The sequence below is a fragment of the Hetaerina americana genome, unplaced genomic scaffold (assembly GCF_022747635.1).
Source record: "Hetaerina americana unplaced genomic scaffold, ioHetAmer1.1.p SCAF_4, whole genome shotgun sequence".
Lineage (NCBI taxonomy): Eukaryota > Metazoa > Arthropoda > Insecta > Odonata > Calopterygidae > Hetaerina > Hetaerina americana.
The window spans coordinates 11,737,461-11,757,881 of NW_027286985.1; the positions used below are offsets into that span (position 1 = coordinate 11,737,461).

The following is a 20,421-nucleotide window of genomic DNA, read 5'->3' on the forward strand; positions in this document are numbered from 1 at the left end:
CCACATTTATTCAAGCAAAACGACAGAGTTTGTATTATCCTTCAGGCATTCGTTTGCCCGAGTCCGAATCAAACACGAAATTACGAACACTAAAATGAAGAGACGTGGTTTTTAGTGAAAAAATACACGAATCTCAAAGAAGATGAAGTGAAGCCTCGCTATCTATAATACGAAATTGGCGTCACTCTGATTATTTTTTCTCTATTTCTCCCTAGCTTCCCCACTATGCCACACTCAGGGATTCTCCATAATAAGTCCCAGCTCCATGAAATACGGAGACATAATGAAATTAGCCCCTAAAAGTGCTTTGCAGCTGCTTCCTATTTCAGGAAACCTATTTTATGTCCACGCACAGGGAGGTAAGCACGTCACCTGCACTAAGAAAGAATCCATATGACAATGCAAGTTTAATCCTTAGATCCGAATGACTTAAATTATCTCCTAATCAATTTTCTATCTGGGTGAAAAATAGTAAATTATATTGATGAAGCTAGGTATGAATGTGAATTGATGTCCTCGCAGCGGGAGAAATATTTGGGTTTATAGTTTATGAGTAATTATGACTAATAAGTAACCGAGATATCTGGATAAAATTCATTTAGCATATATATTGATCCTTGTGTACATGATTTCGTAAATTACAGCTATTTGTATACATACGAGACATAAAACAAAACCTATGTACGATACTCGTACATAGGTTTTGTTTTAGGAAGCCGTAGATGTAAGTAACTAGCAGTATAGAGAAGATAGAGGCTCGCAGTTTGATTAAGTTCCTGCATTTGAAAGGTTTACAGTACCCGGAAAATCCACAATGAAATGATGGCTGTTCATGGAAATGATAGCCTGTTTTATGTCACAGTTTCGAGGAGGAAAAGAAAATTTTCAAAGTTTTCACAGTTAATAATCCCTCACAGGCGATCCAAGAAGAGGAGGACCATCACTCACGGACGATGCTGCCACAGTGAAGAAAGTGGAGGACTTTATCCTACTAGACCGAAGAGTAACCATCCAAGTAATCATGAATGAGACTAACCTTGATTACGGCAGTGAGTGGAAAATTATTCATGAAGAACTGCATATGTCAAAGGTGTCAACATGCCGAGTTCCACAGCTACTGAATCTTTTTCAGAAGCAAACACGGCGCGACTTGCAATCGCGACCAACATGTTTGAACTTTTGCTACATCCGGCCTATTCTAGATCTCACCCCAAGCGACTCTTTCTTATTTTGTTATTATCCAAAATCCCATCGCAAGGTCGGAGATTTAACAACGCAAATGACGCCATTCAAGAGGTAGCCAATGGTTTTTCGAGGCAGCCTGCTGAGTTTTACAATGACGGCCTTCAAAAGGTCAAGAAACTCTGGGAGAAATGTTTCTTCCTGGATAACTACGACTTAGTCGAGGGCGTAAAACATTTTCAAACATTTACGGGTTTTAATGGCAATTAACGTTAATTCGGCAAAATTTACGCCTGTAAATTGGGTTCAGACGGTAATTTTGGAAATATTACTGTAATTTAATTCTTATTGGTTTTAGGGATTGTGTTTTCATTTTATAATGAAAAAATTACAATGTGAACGAAATTATGTACTGAGACCATGTCAAACTCAATGGAAACTACGTTAAATATACGAGGCCGTGTCTCAATATAACCAGTTTGAATGAGATTTCAACCCAAGCAATGCAAAAAGATCGCGTTGCATCGTTGTCATGGCAAGAGATAAATATTCTGCCACTGTTCTTCAAATTTCGCTCTATTACACCTAGCATAGGGCGATTCCTGAATATATCACGAACCATTGGAAATAAGTTCCTGTATTCACGTTTAAAAACAGTGCTGAAGAGAAGAAACGTGTTATTCATAGCGATCAAACGCAAGCAAATCCAAGATCGCCCTCCTTGGTCGCTGTACTTGCGCATTGCTTAGGTGTAATCTCATTCAGAAGAGAAGTCAAATACTGTTATCGGATTCTGGGGCCACAAAACAGATCAGAATATCAGAGGGGAAATACGGTGAACATAGTAACTCTTTCTTCTTCTTATTATCACAGTTATTTACTTATTAGTTATTTTCTTTCAAATAGAGATTTCGGTCCAAAATAATAATTTAACATGCATGCTTTTTCTGAAAACTCGGTTTCTTTTGCTACATTGATCCATCTTTCTGATGGCGATGCTACGTACCCAATTCAAGGTACTTCCTCATGTCAGGAACCGATGCTTCTCTTCTCGAACTGAAATATATTACCTCCAGATCTGAAGTTGAACTCTGCAAAGGGGGTGAAACGTCATCAACCGAATGATGCGGCAGAAGAACCGAACTATCCCGAAGAATCACAACGTTCAGAATTCTTCCAACAAAAACAGACGAAAAATTTAATCCTAAATATATGGTCTTAAATTTTATTGAACGATAATATAATATGGACTTTACGCAATTACATTGCATGAAAAGAAATAGTTACGATTTTGCAGGGATTATGCACACCAAGTAATTCAGAAATCAGATTCCAATACAGTGCTTTAAAACGAAATTTCAGTTTGTGATACTGGAACACGCCTCGATACATAACATAACTACGAAATGAAAGAAATTCTTAGCATGCCTGGCCAAACGATACTTAGATAAATATGTCAATTAATGACTTCGAACGATTTAGGAATTACATATTCTATGATCCATGTTCTTTCATATTACCGATGGAGGTATTAAGAAAGAACTCGAGCTCGACACATGTTGATAGTCATTTGAACGCACAATTACTGATATCCGCTACAAGTATCGACATTAGTGTAAATGTCGATATTACCAACGTGCGAACATTAAAGTAGTTAGATTTGAGCCCTCGCACATGTTTTGGAATACTTCGAGAGTAATGGAGGAGAGATAAAATGATTATAAACATCAGGAAAAAAAGAAGGTAGCACTAAAATCGACGACAATGTTATTGTGTATAAAAGGAGTAAAATGTTACTATTTACCTTTCATGCGAATCATTGAACATGACTTTAACAAGTATTATGGCCACGTTTTTACCAATGAATGAATGCATAAGGTCAGGTGATTAACCCATTGTCTAACACTACACATTTGCGTATTTTTTGCCCATGATGAGTTAATGATATCTCAACATTATTACGGCAAAAATTTTAACAGAGAAATCAATATTAAAAACAAAATACTATTAATAGCGGGTAAACCACCAAAAAAGGTTGTCAGTTCCTGTACGGTAAGTTACATGATTCATCCCACAACGGTCTTATTTCAAGCAAAACTAAGGAAAGCACGAACACAGAGAGCCCCTTGACGATTGAAATAAATTTTATAAACGTCCTAGGAGGGCAAATACTTATAAAGGGACATATCCAAGGGATAAGTAATCTTTATTTCGAAAGCATGAGCCACTGCACCTCTTTGAATGGGGATTCGCCATGAACTTAAGCACGATCAATACGATCTCTCGAAAGTGTTGTGACTGATGGTTCACGACTCCTGAGGCCAAAAATACGATTGCATGAGGCAACGCTCAAAATATAGCCATAAGGCCTCCGTCTGAGATGGCATGACCGAATGAAAATGGTCAAAAGAACCCCAGAAAAATTACACTTACCCGGATTTGGCCAAATATGGGACATGAATGAATTCATGGCCAGTTTTATATTTTTCAATCATCTGAATGTTTAATCACCTTAAAATCTGAAGAGATAATTTGAAAAAAAAAAAAATTTCCAGTGATTTCAAACACATTGATTAATTTTTTGCTTCTCTATACCAATAGAGGCAAGATAACAGATCACTTAAATGAAGCCTTGATTAACGGTTGATTTTTTAATTGTTTATCTGAATATCCTAATATGCTATTTTAGGAGATATAATTGCTTCCGAATAATATATTTATCACTCACATCCACACATATACCCTAAAACTCTCATTCATTATGTAAGTTTACGGTTTAAACAATTAGTTCCACTATTTTGATCGGTAAAGAAAATCATTCATCAAAAATATGAAAAAAATGCAGATAGGATAGATTTTTATCACAATTCCAAGCAAATATTTCGTATTTTTTAATTCTTTCGTGAAAACTTAAAACAGTCAAGATTAAGAATTTCTCGTCCCATAGACTTGAGATACTAAAAAGTCAACGAGAGATGTTTAAAATGACATCACGGCCATTGATTATGTTGTGGTACGTAAGTTGATCCAATGCCTTTGACTTAATATGCCAATAAATCAGTTCATTCGCCCCGGGGAAGGAAAGGAGAGATTCTCGCAGAAGCAGTCCAACTAACCGCAGAGCGTTGCGTCACAGTCACGAACGGGGACAAAAAGGGCATACTATCTCATCGCATAAAATAATGTCTACAGAAGGCCGCGTAAGAAGTACTCCCTCATAACTCGCATACGTAACACCATTACGATATACAGTTCCGTATTTGCTGGTGCATAAGCACTCACAGGACCCCGGCAGGGCACGCAATCAATTGTTGATATTCCAGAACTCCGATGCCGACACCAAATGCTTTCAACGGATTTATTCCTCGGTGTAAGCCGGTGCATTCTTTCTCTAAACACGATCGATAAATCCCACGGAAAAACTAACCAAAACCAGGTTTTTCTGATCTATTCTTCATAGACAAATTTCCACTCCACATATATTTTTTAAATATACGGTAATGAGGTACAATAAACTTGGTATCGATTACCAGAAACAATTCACAGTTTCCGTTTGAATTGTAAACAATTTAATTTTACCACATGTTCGCAATCTTCACGCGGCAGCCTATGATAAAATCTGCTTCTAGATAGCTTCTTGGGTGAGAATTAAGGGCCGCTGGGATAAATGCAGCATCGGGTACCTTATTCTTAACGGAGTTTGCGTCAGTAGTCGAATGCCAACTCCGGACTTCCCGAAAAATAGCCGCGGCCGTGGAGGACCTTGAGAGCAAGCACAGGACGAGGAAAGGAAGGAAGGGGGGTATTCGCGAGCTCTTACCTGTTTCTCCGGTCGTTGCGATAATACTGAAACTCATCGTTGTATCCCCTCGAGGCGGTCACCAAGTGTTCCCAGACGTCCTCGTCCAGACGATCGAACTCCTCTGACCAGATGAGCCTCCTCCGGTTCCTCGGCAGGTGACCTCGGTTGAGACCCGCAAACGGGCGTCCCCTCGGGGCGGACGAGGGGTCGGGGGACTTGACCACCACCTGCGTGGGAGGAGGCGGCGGGCCCCCGATCCTTCTCGGGGCCAGGGGGGAGTTTCCGGCGGCGGCAGCGGCGACTACGACGGCCGCGGACAGGACTAGAGCCGAGACGGAGATGAGGACGAGGGCGGATTCGGCGGAGGTACGGTGGTGGCGGCCGTTCGCGGCGGTGTTTGCGGGCGTCGTCGCCGCCATCCTCCCGGCGGCGTGCGCGGAATGGTATCGGGGATTTTCCGGTCTTTCGAAGTGCCAGAGGGGGTTATGGGGGGTGAGTTCGCGGGTGCGTGGTGCCGCCTGGAAAAAAAGAAGCGGTTGTGGGTGTGGAGAAAGGAACGCGAACACCCTCACGACCGTGAGTGGCTTGTGTCGGGTTGTGGCAATCGGGAGGCGGGATACCACCCGTTTTAAACCAACCGCCTTATCCGCGCGCAACGACGCCCCTCTCCACGCTTCTCGGGAACTCCCTCTTTTCCCCCATCCCCCGTCCGCTGCACCGATACGCTCACCCACTCCCTCCTTCAACCCCTCCCCCGACCGCTTCCCTACCCCCTTTCTTTCCCGCTCCCTCTTCCACCCCTCCCTCCCCACCTCCACCTCATCCCTCTCCCATCCCCCTCTGATGACCAGCCGGGAGAGATCCCTCCCAAGGTTAGAAAGTCGAATAGGTAGGTTAAGTCTTTCGGTACTCGCCGACCTCCGGACCCATCCGTTCACCTACCTCATCAATAAAGTCTGTTTTGTATGTATGTACATCCGGACATTCCTCACGTGTCTTCGAAAATTTCAGATTTACCTCCCGGATACGGGCAAAATTTTAAGAAAAGAATCAGTGCGAATTCAACATTCGAACCTTGGAGTTAATGTGCCGCAAAAAAGAGTGTCACCAATGTTTAATGATTGAAAGGGTGTTTTCTTGTCATCATTTTAGTTCAAAGTACAAAAAATAAACTAGTACTAATTTGACAGTTTTTCTATTCCTCGCTAGAGGAAAGCTTCCTTCCAGATTTCTTTTGTTAATGACCCGGAGAATTTCTGCATTGATTTTTTCTATGCTTCATTTTTCATTCCTTGTCAAGACTCACTGGTCATTACAGGTTGTGTCATTACCAAGTTCTTAATTTTCGTCCGATGTTTCATAATTTTTCTACCATTTTTTAAATGATAGTGAATTTCCATCTGTTGATGACTGTAATTAAGTATTCGTCCAGTTATAATGATAAAACGTACCATTAAAAGTTGATGCTAACATCTCATCTGTCTCTCAATGAAAAATAGAGTAATAGCGTTCGTCGCTAGGTTAGAAAATATATTTCATTACAAATAAATATGTATTTGAACAACTGCTGCTAATTCAGGAAGCTTTTCACGCACAGTCTAGGAAAATATTTTTGCGATGCAACAGGAAAATGGCAGTAGATAAGAATGAAATCTTGAGATTACAAGAAATATTAAAAATGCAAGTGATTTCAGCACCATACGCACGTCTTTCGTAAACCTACTAACAAACAAAATACTCTTCCTCCCAACTCCTTTCCTTCTAGTAAACTCCAATGCTCTCGGAATCGAGTGATTGAGAGTGATAATTGTTGTTTTTTTAACCAATCATGTACTTCATGTTCTTCCGAAGAAATGTGGTGCCATTAGCTCTCTAGCTACGACTTAACAGAAAAGAAATGTGGATACTACAGCCCGTGGACGGAATGTGGTCCACCAAGCACCAATCTGTGATGGTGTTATGAAAAATTGCATCTGGCGAGAGAAAAATACCCTTTGATACTCCTTTACATTTTTTTACAATTTTTACTATCATACATATTTATTCCATAATACACTTAGCAACTATCCTATGATTTATATTATAATATGGCCCTTGAAAAAAGTTTCTCCACCATTTGTGGTTCAATGACATTGTATAACCGACGAATTTCGAAATCACTGCCTAATATGCTAATACTGGGATTGGGGTTTTGTGAGTGCTGACGACATCCCACTCATTTATAACAGCCATTCACAATGAGTAGGAATACAGCCGAGGAATATAACAGAAAATCTCCATGCGATGAAATTCACAGTCTACGAACAATGAACAGATTGAAAAATTTACTTTTCCTGTATTTTGCTACTCTCTTTACTCAAAAATGCGTTCTCCACGTACGTATTACATTAATTCATCTTACAAGTATGAAAACGCTTTACGAAACTACGTGAATATGTCTGAAATAAATGCTTGAAGAAATAATATTCGATGATTAAAAATATTCCCAGCATTTATAAGTATAAATGTCATCGTTGGAAAATTAATGACATAAATATTTACCTAGAATATTTATTTACAATGCAAATAAACGGCGGTTTCATAAACATATCAACCTGGTAAACCAGTATCATCGTGGAAAATATGTGATGAGAACGCCGTGTTGACTTGGACTCTTCTAGTCGCTATTTTCGAAGGTTTTGAGCATTACTTCTAGGGGGGTATGCTGTACTGAGATAAACCATTGTTTGAGTCAAGTAATCGCGAGTTGAGGTTAAATTAATCAAAGCACTATTATAACGGCTAATGATGCCATCATAGCAGAATGGACATTTTTATAATCGATTGAAAATGAAAGAAAAGACGATTGACTTTGTGAATTCAAATTACATTCGGCATCTACTACAATAATTTCAAATTTGATGAGTATTATTGTTACAGCACTTTCCCCAAGTATGAATAACACTGTGAGGAGGTCTATAGTTTACAGTACCTAGTTCTTCCTCAAGTAGAATGTCCTCTTTAGTTACACGTTTATATGAAGAAAGATCAGAGAAACAGGTCACTGTAATGTGATAAAGTTGAAAGATTACGTTTTTAAATGGTAAGGAAATCTTCGTATATTTTCGATGGTTGGATTAGAATTAGTCGAACGTGGGAATTATGACTTAAATTTTGCATAAGGAAAATTCGTGTTGGGTTTAAAATGAGATTCGAGCATCAACACGTCGTTGTTTATTTCACAGTAGAAACATGATGCCTGCAATTGAGAGTTCGCATTTAATTTCACGGCAAACACAAACCCAAAAGCGGCAAAGTTTGATGAGAGTACTATAGAAGTGCAGCTAGCAGAATTTGGCTTCTGTGTTGCGACACCTTACACTGCATGCGATGTTATCTCGCCATGCGATTTAAATATTTTTACGGGAAGTTTGCGCCGATTTCTAGTGCTTAATAGGAGTAGCATCTTTCAAAATTGTACAACGTATTGATAAATAAAATTTCTTTTTTTATGAAAGTGCATGAAAATATTTGTCTTCAATGAGATATATCTTTGGATTTAATTTGAAATTTAGGTTTATTGTCAAATTCAGTAGCCATACCCTATTATTACGCTAGCTGGCGAGAGCAAATTCTAATGAAACTTGAATTGATTAATCGAAATTTGAAACTAACCCAGAATAGAGCATAGAATTTTAAGTAAGGGTTACCAATTTGTTTCTCAATATAATAATAAACAGAGCCGGCCTTAGAACTTCTCCCAGTCAACTGTAACTTGAAATCAATCATTCCTCCAGTATTTCCACCAATGCAACGCTCCACTCGCTAAAAAACTAAAAATGTTTTAAGAAACGATTTTTCCTAAGCAATACTACAAGTTTTCCCTCAAATTGAATGCTGTAATAGGCGTCGGAGACTGTATAAACACCAAGTCGGAGAAAACATAAGTACGGAGTAGAAAACTAAACGAATAAGCAGACTTCTGGATATATACAATTGACCACCAAAGACAGTAATCAACTCTAAGGATTGGTTTATAGTCAAGGGTGGAGCTCACCCCGTACAAGTCCAATAAGGGGTATGACATTTAGGAATTAGGGTAGGGAGGGGGGCAGTTCCTTTCCTTGTACCGCCTATGGTTTTCCAGGAAGACCTGGTAACCGATAAATCACACAGCTAGGGTGAAGCTGAGGATGGTCAAGAGTCGATACCTAGAATGACCACAATGGTAAAGTGCAAGCATACATTTATACACATTCTTTCCATTGGTGATCCATTAGCCAAACGCATCGAAATTAAATTCAATTATGTGTTTAGGATACAACTCTCATAGCAAAGTTTGGAGTTCAGTTGGATTATGAAAAATATATCTCTTCTGAACATCTTGTTTTCGCTTCACGTCCATGAAGTCTTCGCGCACACACACTCTGGAGTACTGTTCCTTGATTTCAAAGGGCTGTCCATCAAACGTCTCCATTTCATCTCTCACATTCTTCCCCCTCGGTCGGATTTCCTTTTCAATTCGGGTTTTCGGAACGCCCACAATGATTCGATGATTTTTACGCAAATTAAACCTTCATGTAATAATAGTGGAAGTCTTAATGTGAATTGAATCTTGATGAATTACTCGCACATACCGTAGGACTTACGCATTATCAGATCGAAAGTGGTTCTCACTGCAATACGACTTTTCAAAATGTTTTAAAAACTTTTAATTTTTTATCTACTGATCAAAATCTTATTAATTCATCAATAGATAACTTCTGAAATCTTCCAACATTAGGATAATTTTCTGATACGCATCCAATTTTTCCAACTTCGCCCACATCCACTTGAAACGAACGCTCCTTATATCATTTATGGCACAATGGGAGAACAAAGAAAACCATTACAAGCTCAAAAATGATTCTTTTCTTTCTCATTGTCTTATCTTGAGAGTTTAATAATTGGGAGGGAGACCATTTTGAGAATATTTCAGATAATTCAAACGCATTTTAAAATATCTAATCATGGAGTTTTCCAAGCAAAAAAAATTCCATTTTTTTTGATTTGGCGTAATAAGGTGATATCCCTTGTGAAATCATCGTCAACTTTCTTACACCTTTTGTCCATTGTCGTTAATGTCTCGCACATACCAACTAAGATATTGGTGAATTAATTACGAAACAGAATTCATCGGTCCACATCGGACTACAATTTCATTTCAAAGCTATAAACTATTATTCCATGCCACTCCATGATATCGCATCTTCCCTATCGATCTAACTGAGAAGAGCAAACCACATCTCCCACCTCCTTTTCGTAAATCGAAATTCTCCTAAATGTGTGACTATCTGTAAGTACCTAAGTGAATGAGGCGCGGTCTATCATATCAGTCCTTAAAATTATTGGAATAGGTCAACAACTCAAGCTACAAAGTTGTTTAATGTTTTAAAATCACAATATTGCCAAACGAACCGAGTGCACCAGACTGAAAATGTATTTCAAAAGGAAGCAATGAAGGTACGCCATTCACAATACATAAAATCTTTTTTTTCGATGAAGGCCATCCTTGAAACGTTATCTATTATTAGGTACTTAATAATGAGAGAGGTTGTCGTCTTTTCTGGTCATCGTGCAAAACATTAGGTTTTCTGTCGTTACCCGTAAATGAAGCTCAAAGAAATCCTGATTTTACAGGATTTCCTGATTGAGGAAATACTAATATCGTTTAGAGGTACTTTATAACATTTAGGTTGGATATGTTACCTAAAATGGGTGTCATCTAACTTAAAACTACACGCATTAAGGAATGAAACGCACAGACACCTTGTCACAAAGTTAAATAAAAGTCGCGTGTAGAATTTATACTTTTCTGGTGCTCGAGAGAACAAGCATTTTTTCACGAAAAAATATTAAGTGAATAACAGGTGCGGGGGTAATTCACTGCACTTTAGCACGCATCCACCCTATCATCGACTTGTAAGGCATGTATGCCTCAAGAAATCAGGTGCTCAAGAAAAAATTAAGTACTTGATAATTTTTAATTTAATTCTTATTTGGATCTGAACAAGGGCATATCCTAATTTATAGAAAGAGTATTGATAATTTAGCAATGTTTGTAAAAATATAATGGATTCTAAAGTAAAAATTTTTTTAAAGGCTAGTACAGGATATTACGAACTAGTTTTCGGGGGTTGTCTCGCTAAAATATTTCCCATTGCCCACACGCGTACGTCTTTCTACTTGGTAAAGATATTTTGATATATTAACACTGTATGGATGCCTAATTTTATTTTGGAACGTCAGAAGTTTTCGAGAAAGGGGAAGGCTAAGTTAAACGTTAAAAGAAGAAGGCAAAACCTAGGGCTGGGGAAACAGTTCACATATCTTGGGATCGTTTTGGACCAAGACGGTCGCCGTCGTAGGGACAAAACAAGAAATACTTAGCTATTAGAGGAGACGACCGAAAGCTTTAGGCCATTTGCGATAAGAACAATATCTTTGTTCGGCATAGAAGCGTTCACAAGCAGGCGGAAATGGACAGCGACGTTGATTTAGGATATTAGGCAATGACTACTGTAATATTGTATATTGAGTGTGGTTTTGTACGGTGCAGATAGATACTCGGTCGTTGAGGCTATATGATGGGCTTGGATTGGAGGCATTTAAGAAGCGGGATAGAAAAGGTAAAATAGAGTGGAAGGAAAACAAATGAAGAGATGAAAGCGTGATGGAGGAGGGGAAAGGATTGCTGGGAAAAATCCAAAGAGGGCAGGAAAGATGCATGCAGATCATTTTGATTGGCGATGAGAAGTTGAAGGCTGCGATTGAGAGGAGAACGATAGGCAAATGAGGAATAGAATAAGCATGTTGGGCGGAAAGAAGAGAGGAAGTATGCGTGATTGAAGAAGGGTTTAATGCAGCCTGAGATCTCAGGTTGTCCTTTGGAGGGAGAAAGGTGTTTAGTCTGTGTACATCGAAAACCTAGCCTATACGGTAGGCCACCAAGTGATAATAGATTTGATCCATGTGATACTATCAATAATAACAGTTAATAGATTAGCAAGGCAGCGTGAGCCGCCAATATTCATTGAGAAATATGTAAACTCACGATTGATGACCGGTCATGAATTGAATCAAATATATGGAAAAAATACCTCCCGCAAAAGACTATTTTTTTACTACATGAATGAAGGATCTAAGAAAACTAAAATGGGTTACTATTTAATTAGTCCGGCAAAAGGGTTTCCCAGCACCATAGTGGTCCATTTGGCACATCGGCTGAATATTGAATGCGTAAGTGATGGATGATGATCTTTCTTCAAAAAATCAACTTTACTTTCACAAGGACTGAATAATATTTCGACTTATTTGTTTGGAAACACTTAAGAAGAGTTTATCAGGTCAAATATTAGTACTAGCGGCGAGAGTGATGAAAATAATAGTCGTTAGACCAAGGATGACGCGGAATCCAATGCAGGAAGTCATTGAACCATTCGGCGCCCAACTCTATCCTTCAATGGACGCTTCATGTACGGGCGAAAAATGTTTTCGGAGCCATGGCCCAGACAAACTTCCCTTGGTCCGACTTCAAGGGAAACTTCAAGTACTAAGAGTATATCACGTCAGAGCATATGGTATGTTTTTCCTTGCAATATAACATCCATAAATAAATAAATAAATATATATATATAGATATACATATGTATGGATCTGGGTAGCCTATGGGAGGAGACCAAGGGTTAATTATCATGTATTACATGACAAATACATTATGAATAATGCGTGCATAATAATACAATGCCAAAAACTATTTTTTACCATTGAATTTTCCAATGTGCACACTGAATTAATAAAAATATTGTTATTTTCGTGCTATTTGACCCATAGCCCATCATCAAAAGTATAAATAGTTCATTCGTTCCATAGAAAATTTCCGAATAATTACCGAATTGCACTATTCTATTGAAATAATAATAAAAATATCGCAAAAAATATTTCCAAAGAACATTGAAATAATAGAAAATATCATTAAGTCACGAATATGCTTCCAAAATAAAAATATAAACAATCTTTCTCGATCTTACAGTTGGACGGATATAAAAATATTTCATCAGCACGAGGAAGAGGAAAGAAAATATTCTCGACGAATCCATTTTTAATGGGTTCTTTTCGGCTGAAAGTGAAATATATACACCTGGTTCTTCGTTTAAGGCAAGAATCTCACAACAGCCGAAGTTATAATGTCAGAATAAAAACCGATATCATAATCGGTGGAGCAAGCAACCTTGAAATTAAATTGAAAGAAAGGAAGGCAAGGTTCAGACCAAGCCAAATCCGTTCATATTTTGAAACACGACGACGAGCCTTCTAAAGCATAGCACAGCAGATATGTTAAAACACTCTTGTACTGACGATCACCTGCAAGTATGAATTATTGCTGGACTCGAGAGAATGGTCGTAAAATTAAGATGAAAAGTGGGGACCATATATTTCCTGCTGAGTTCCTTCTGTGGGACCTAAATGAATTATGGCGTAACATCGGAAGAAAATTTGTACTTTACCGCAGAATTTCTATTTGTACAACGCGTTTCATCGTGACCACGATTTGTATGCCATCATCGGAGACCACGAAAAAAACGGTTGCATCGATAAAAACTCTGTATAAAAGTCAGTGTTTCTTTCCAATGCTATTGAAAGAAACAGCTTCCACCAAGAAAAGCCTTAGCCACAAACTTAATTGACGTTTTGTAGGTCATAATTTTTCTTAAGTCAAAACCACTGAAAATTGGTATTAATTTTCCAGTTATGCTAAAAAATTCATAGGAAAGTAGTAATTAATGCCGTGATAGTATTTAGATTTCGGTGTTGCGACTATTCTAAAGTTCTTTCCTCTATTCTTTCTCAAGTGATTCTACAAAACAAAAAGAAATCTACGCAACGGTTGGTCATTTAAACATGCCGATTTTTTATTTCACATCCTTAAGCATGATTCGAGCTTCATTGATTCTAACTAGACGCTGAAATAAAGGACTAACCCACTAATAAGCTAACCAGGCAGGGGTTCTTTCATATAATTTTGGTGAAGTTGAGCGCATTTCGTAAAACCAATCAAAAATTAGAAGATGAATAATTTCTCTCGCGGAATCCATCTGTCTAATCTTGAGAGAGCTGGAGACTGAGTCGGCGGATGGTTATTGCAAAATGTCGCGAGCCTGGAGAGGAAGGCCAGAGACAAAAATGCGAATAGCCTGGCAAGGAGAAACGTAAAAGGCGCCGAATACATGAATTGGCGAGACGTGGCAACGTGGCCGAACGAAAGAAGAGGAAGAAGAAAAAGGTCTGAGGGAGGCTAGCCAGTGCGGAGTATTGGGAAGGAGAATGAGAGTCACAGTGAGGCGAGGGGGAGAGAGGGTGGCAGTGGTGTGTGAAAGACCTGATGAAAAGAGATAAGGAAAGTGGAGGGTGGATTGGGTGGGTGGCGAACGCGACAAGGGCAAAGAAAAAGTCTCAAGGGAATGGGCGGAGCCGGGAAGGAAAGAGAGCCGTTGAATAATTAAGTCCTCGCATAAAATGAACAACAGATCTACAGTTGACAGATTGAAGTTTCCATGGGAAACAATTCGTCTGAATGGGAATGTCTTGGATTGAAGTTCATTCATGGTAATTTTATTTTTAATTTTCAATCCAAGTCGGAAGAGTCACGGTATTGGTAAGGACTTCACACCTGACTACCAGAAAATACATGTATATGTGACCAAGCTTAAAATATTTAACAACTAAAAAAAAATGCAAAATATAGTGCGACGCAACCCGAGAGCAGAAGTAATTCCTCCGCTGAACGCGCTTTCAATTGTGACGGATAGTAATATGCACTACTTCGAAAAAATATTACTAATATTCATCCCCGTTATTGATAGAAGAACGGCGTCAGTGAAAGATTAAGTAATACCAAGGATCCCATGGATGCTAAGCAAGGACGCAAAGAAATAATCGGAGATATCAAACTCGGATCGCAGTGGCACATGGTCAGAAACTTGGTGTTTCAGAGAATACAAAAAAGGTTATCTACCCAATCAAGGTGTCTTTTGGACGGACCATAACAATTAGTACGTACCAAAATTGTTCTACGTATCGTGAGATTCACGAGTTTATTCCTGTCATTTACTTCTTCATCCCTACGTACTTTTACAAACCTTCAAACCATTTTCAAAACCCAATTGTCTTCCTTCTCCTACCTCCGTGCCTAGTACCATCCCATCTTCAGGAGATAAACTAAGCGTAATTTGGACGCTTTAGAGGTGAGCATGGAAAAGTTTTGGTAGATGAACTGAATGGAAAGAAAATGATACGATATGAAAGAAGTATTAGACACATTTTTGGAGGAGAGGGATTGAAAATGGGAAAATTTAAGGAAACGAATACGTGGAAAAATTAAAGATCTCAAATTAGTAGGTTGAAAACTGAGGTGGAAGGGAGATTTTTCGGTGAAAAAATTAGACAGAAGCCTTCATATTTTCAAAGGGAGGAAAATGGTGCAAATTATGAGGAGTTGAATGAGAAAAAAGCTTACAAAAATTCCGGGTAACGGTAGTAAACAAAGATATAAAAATGTACTAATATTTACAATCTATCCAATACCTCAGTCTACATAAGGCAATTATAACTATCTGTTTTAATAAACCATAATTTCTAAATAATTTCGCAAGTGGATGACATGTTAAGGTAGTCATATTTTAATGCTGTTCTCAGCGATGCTCACATATATAACACATGTTAATTTAAATTAGTCGACTCAAAGATACTAGCACCCAATCACATGAGTCACGGATACATTTCATAAGCTATTTGAATAGAAACAGCGTAGTCACCACACTCGTTCGATCATCCATTTCTCCACTCAATGCGAATCTGGAACCCTAGCATACAGGGTGCGGGAACATAACTTCCTTTTTCAAACGCAGAGCGCTTTCAAGAAAGGAAGTTATCCTTTATTTATTTCCAATCGAAATTCCAATTGAAATACCATTTCTTCGCAATGAATTTCAAGGATTCCGTAAATTAAAAAATAAATAAATTTTAAATTCACTAATCGAAAACTCTTGTCAGGTATCAAACGCATTTTTTAAAGAGAAAAATTTGGAAGGGCAGCACTGGATTCATGGAATTGAGTAAGCTTACAAATAAGTTCTTCGAAAAGATATTAGAGCAGGACGTAAAGAATTGTAATCGGAACTGTGGTATTATCGCCAAATGCATAACTTCAAGTTAACCATTATTCCTGAGTTCTAAGAAAGCTCAACTGGGATTACAAGGAACGGTATATCACACTTCGTGATCCAACAACGATGACACCTAAACAGAGTTACGGCGGGTTTCACGGAATTCACAGTCCACGAAACTGAATCTGTAAACTACCGTGTGCACGGTGATGCATAAAACATCGATAAAGACGTGAAAACGGCTCTTTATTTCGATTAAGGATGCAAAATATTGAATACCGTGCTCATAGATCGGGGAGTCGATCCTCATCTCTGTTAGTGCCTTGGTTCAAACTTAAAGCATCAGAGACTTAACCAGCACTGCCTTTCCACGCGTAGCGTTAACTGCCATTTTTTTTCTACGATCAGACTCAAAATTATGAAGACTGCTTCATGAAACAGTTTTACCAGTTGTCACAATCAACAGCTTTATTCAGTCTCAACATTGAATTGAAATTTCATTCGCATTCAAATTTATTTTCCCAATAGATGGGCAGTTCATTTAAAGTTAAATTTTAGGAATAAGAACACGGTTTACGTGAAGACAGATTATGTTTCTGGCATAACTGATGGTTTGTGGCGTAACTTTATGGAATCGATTCCAATTGCAAATGAAAAAATAGTGACATTGTGATTCCACAGAAAATATATTGCGATACGACCAGGGTTTTGATGTCCAAAGTCATCTTCAGGTGACAACTCTTACAGACATCCATCTGTATATACTTCTGAGTATATGCGAGATGGATGGGGATGTCTGTTAGACTTGTCACCTGAAGATGACCTTGAAAGTCTACACCCGGGTCGTATCGAAAACATTGTTCTGTAGAATGAAGAAGCTACTATTTTTTCATTTCCAATGTTTTAGGCATTTAAAAGGAAACTTTCCAGTCTAATTGGCACTTTTATAATGATTCGTCCGCCATTTTTATTGCTAGATGACAGCGCCAGGTCGATTTACTCATTAGATGAGGTTGGTTTTAAGGAACGATAAAGATTCCACATAAAAGACTTCAGTTAAACCCGACTAAAATTGAAATACCTAGGATAGAATGATCGAAAACCGATAGAAAAAAATTAACAAGCCAACCTTGAACAAGTCGACCTGAAGAATAATTCTGCCAAGACATTGGAGGCAAAGGAAAAATTTCTTATCAATGCAATTTCGAAAGACAACGCAACGAAATTTTATAGATACATGAGAACAAGGAAAGATAACAGGGAACGCGTGACTATATTAAAAACCAAGGAAAATGGTATTGTAACAGACACTGTAGAAATAGCAAATATGTTAAACTCCTGCTTTACGGATGTTTTTCGGGGAATAGAAAACCAAAAGGGCTTGCCTAAATTGCTCAGAAACGACAGAGAACTTCATCAGCATAACAGCACCAAATAGCTTACTGCCCTCGACAAACGGTATTATCTTGGAGGACTCATATTTTGTGAAAAAAATAAGGAGGATGAGGAAAAATAAGTCAGTGGGACCGGATAATATCTCAATTGACATTCTAAAACTGGGTGATACCGCAATAGCTTTGCACCTGAGTCATCTATTCAAAGTAACTTTAAATAATGATGTCTTGCCCAATGATTGGAAAAAAGCAAATATTACACCAATTTTCAAGAAAATAAAACAAAAGCCAACAATTATAGACCGGTAAGCAAAACCTCAGTTGTTTGCAAAATAATGGAAAAAAGAATCGCTGACTACATTCGGGAATGGTGGGCAAGAGATAGATGGCTATTCAAACACCAATATTGGTTTAGAACGGGATACTCGTGTGAAACGCAGCTTTTGGGATTAAGTCAATACATCAGCGACGCAATAGATGAAGGAAAGGAAGTGGATGCAGTAATTGTTGATTTTTCGGCAGCTTTTGACCGAGTGCCTCACGATAAATTATTGTTAAAGTTGGATTCGTTACCATTGGACTTGAGGGTAAAACAATGGATAAAAAATTTTCTCAGAGGCAGAACTCAAAAAGTAAAATTAGGGTGGTACATTTTCAAATGAGGCGAGCGTATTAGCAGGAGTTCCACAAGGCAGTGTTCTAGGGCCATTACTCTTCCTAATTTACGTAAACGATCTACCAAACAATTTACATTCCCAAATAAGACTCTTTGCTGATGACTGCATTATATACAGACGAATAGAACATGTAAATGACCACGTAATATTACAAAATGACATCGATCGCCTTAGTGACTGGGTTACAAATAATAATATGGGCATTAATATAAGTAAAAGTAAGCATATAAAATTTTCAAATAAAAAGAATGCAGAAAAGGAAATTTACACCCTCTTTGGAGAAAGAATCCCATGTACTAGTCAATGCAAATATTTAGGCATTTATTTAACTAGGGATCTTGGGTGGGGAGTCCAAGTAGACAATTTGACACGGAAGGCATTTAAAGTATTGCATTGGGTGATGAGAAATTTAAAAGGAAGTAGCGTAGCCACAAAAGAAAAAGCATATAAGGCACTGGTTATCCCTATCCTAGAATACTCCTCCATAGTATGGGATCCATATGAGGTGGGGCATATTAAAAAGATAGAAAAAGTTCAAAGAAAGGCAGCAAGATATGTACTCGGAAGGTATAAAAGAACAAATAGTGTCACAGAAATGTTAGATATACTGAAATGGGAGAGTTTGAAAAATAGAAGAAAAAGGAGTAGGTTAGGCGCGATGCATAGAATTGTTAAAAAGGACGAAGCGTGGGAAGATTTATGGAAAGGGAGAGAAAAGCCTAACTTTAAGGGAAAAAAACGACCATAGCCTCAAAATAAATACTCTTTTTTAAATAGAACCATAATTGATTGGAACCAGCTGCCTGGAGGTTTGTTTGAGCCCTTTCCATCCAATTTTAGAAGTTTTAAGTTGAAATGTAAAGCAGCCACTGGGTAATAAACTTCATTGTAGTCATGAAAATATTGTTTGTATGTGACGTGGACGGCATATTGTATGTGATGTTGAAGTTTGTTTGTATGTGATGTGGAAGTGTCATTATGTAAAAATATTTTGTCTCTTATCTGTTAGTTTGATATCCCACGCAGCTAAAGTTGTTCTCAGGATCATAAACAAAAGGATAGAGAGTAGGGCAAATGATTACTTAGGGGATGATCAGTTTGGGTTTAGGAAGGGGAGAGGTACGCGTGATGCCATTGCAGTAATGAGATTATTAATCGAGAGGAATATAGAACACAACCAGGAGGTATTTGCCTGTTTCGTAGATTTCGAAAAAGCGTTTGATAGAGTGAATTGGGAAAAACTAATGAGTATTCTGCAGAAAATAGGAATAGATTGGAGGGAAAGGAGGCTAATCCGCAACCTGTACATGTTTCAGACTGCTCAGGTGCGGGTGGGAAACGGGGAGTCAGGATGGGCAATGTTAGGAAGGGGTGTAAGGCAGGGTTGCCCATTATCACCGTTGCTGTTCAACCTGTATGCAGAGGAAATGATCAAAGAGGCATGGGAAGAACTAGAGGTAGGAATGAAAGTGGGCGGGGAATTCGTAAAATCAGTTAGGTTTGCTGATGACCAAGCTTTAGTTTGTCAGTCAGCCAAGGGGCTGCAAGCATTGCTGAGTGAATTGGAAATTCAGTGCGACAGGTATGGGATGTGAATCAACATTAATAAAACAAAGGTTATGCGATTTTCTAGAAAGAAAAAGGGCAAGCTTAACATTAAAATAGGAGGGCAAAAACTAGAGCAGGTAGAACAGTTTACGTATCTCGGTAGTGTTTTGGACCAACACGGTCAAAGTAGTAGGGACGTAAGGAGAAGAATTGCGCTAGGCAAAGAGGCTTTCACGAGGAGGAGGGATTTGATGACGGGGACTTTGAGTAAGGATGTAAATAAAGACTCGTAAAAACTTTGATATGGAGCGTAGCTATGTACGGCGCGGAAACGTGGTCATTGAAGCAGGAGGATAGACGTAGACTGGAGGCTTTTGAAATGTGGGTGTGGAGAAGAATGGAGAAGGTGAAATGGACAGAGAAGAAAACAAATGAGGAAGTACTTGGTATGGTGGGCGAAGAGAGGGGTTTGTTGGGAGCAATCCTATGGAGGCAGGAAAAGTGGATGAAGGGGGTGTTGACCGGCAGTGGGATGTTGAAGACTGTGATAGAGGGTAGAATGTTGGGCAAAAGAGGAAAGGGAAGGAACAGGATAGGGATGTTGGACGGGATGAAGGGCGGAAGAAAGTACTCAG

At 38.5% G+C, this 20,421-nt stretch overlaps 1 protein-coding gene across 2 annotated transcripts in view; it reads right to left on the reverse strand.

Moving 5' to 3' along the window:
* The window catches only part of LOC139692141 (beta-1,3-glucan-binding protein-like), an 85,521-nt gene that overhangs the window by 43,120 nt on the left and 21,980 nt on the right, over nt 1-20,421 (reverse strand). For both annotated transcript variants that reach the window (XM_071590196.1, XM_071590197.1), the window contains one exon: nt 5,003-5,502. In XM_071590196.1, the coding sequence (XP_071446297.1) occupies nt 5,003-5,403 (401 nt within the window). In that variant the 5' untranslated portion in view covers nt 5,404-5,502. The remainder of the gene's footprint in view (nt 1-5,002; nt 5,503-20,421) is intronic.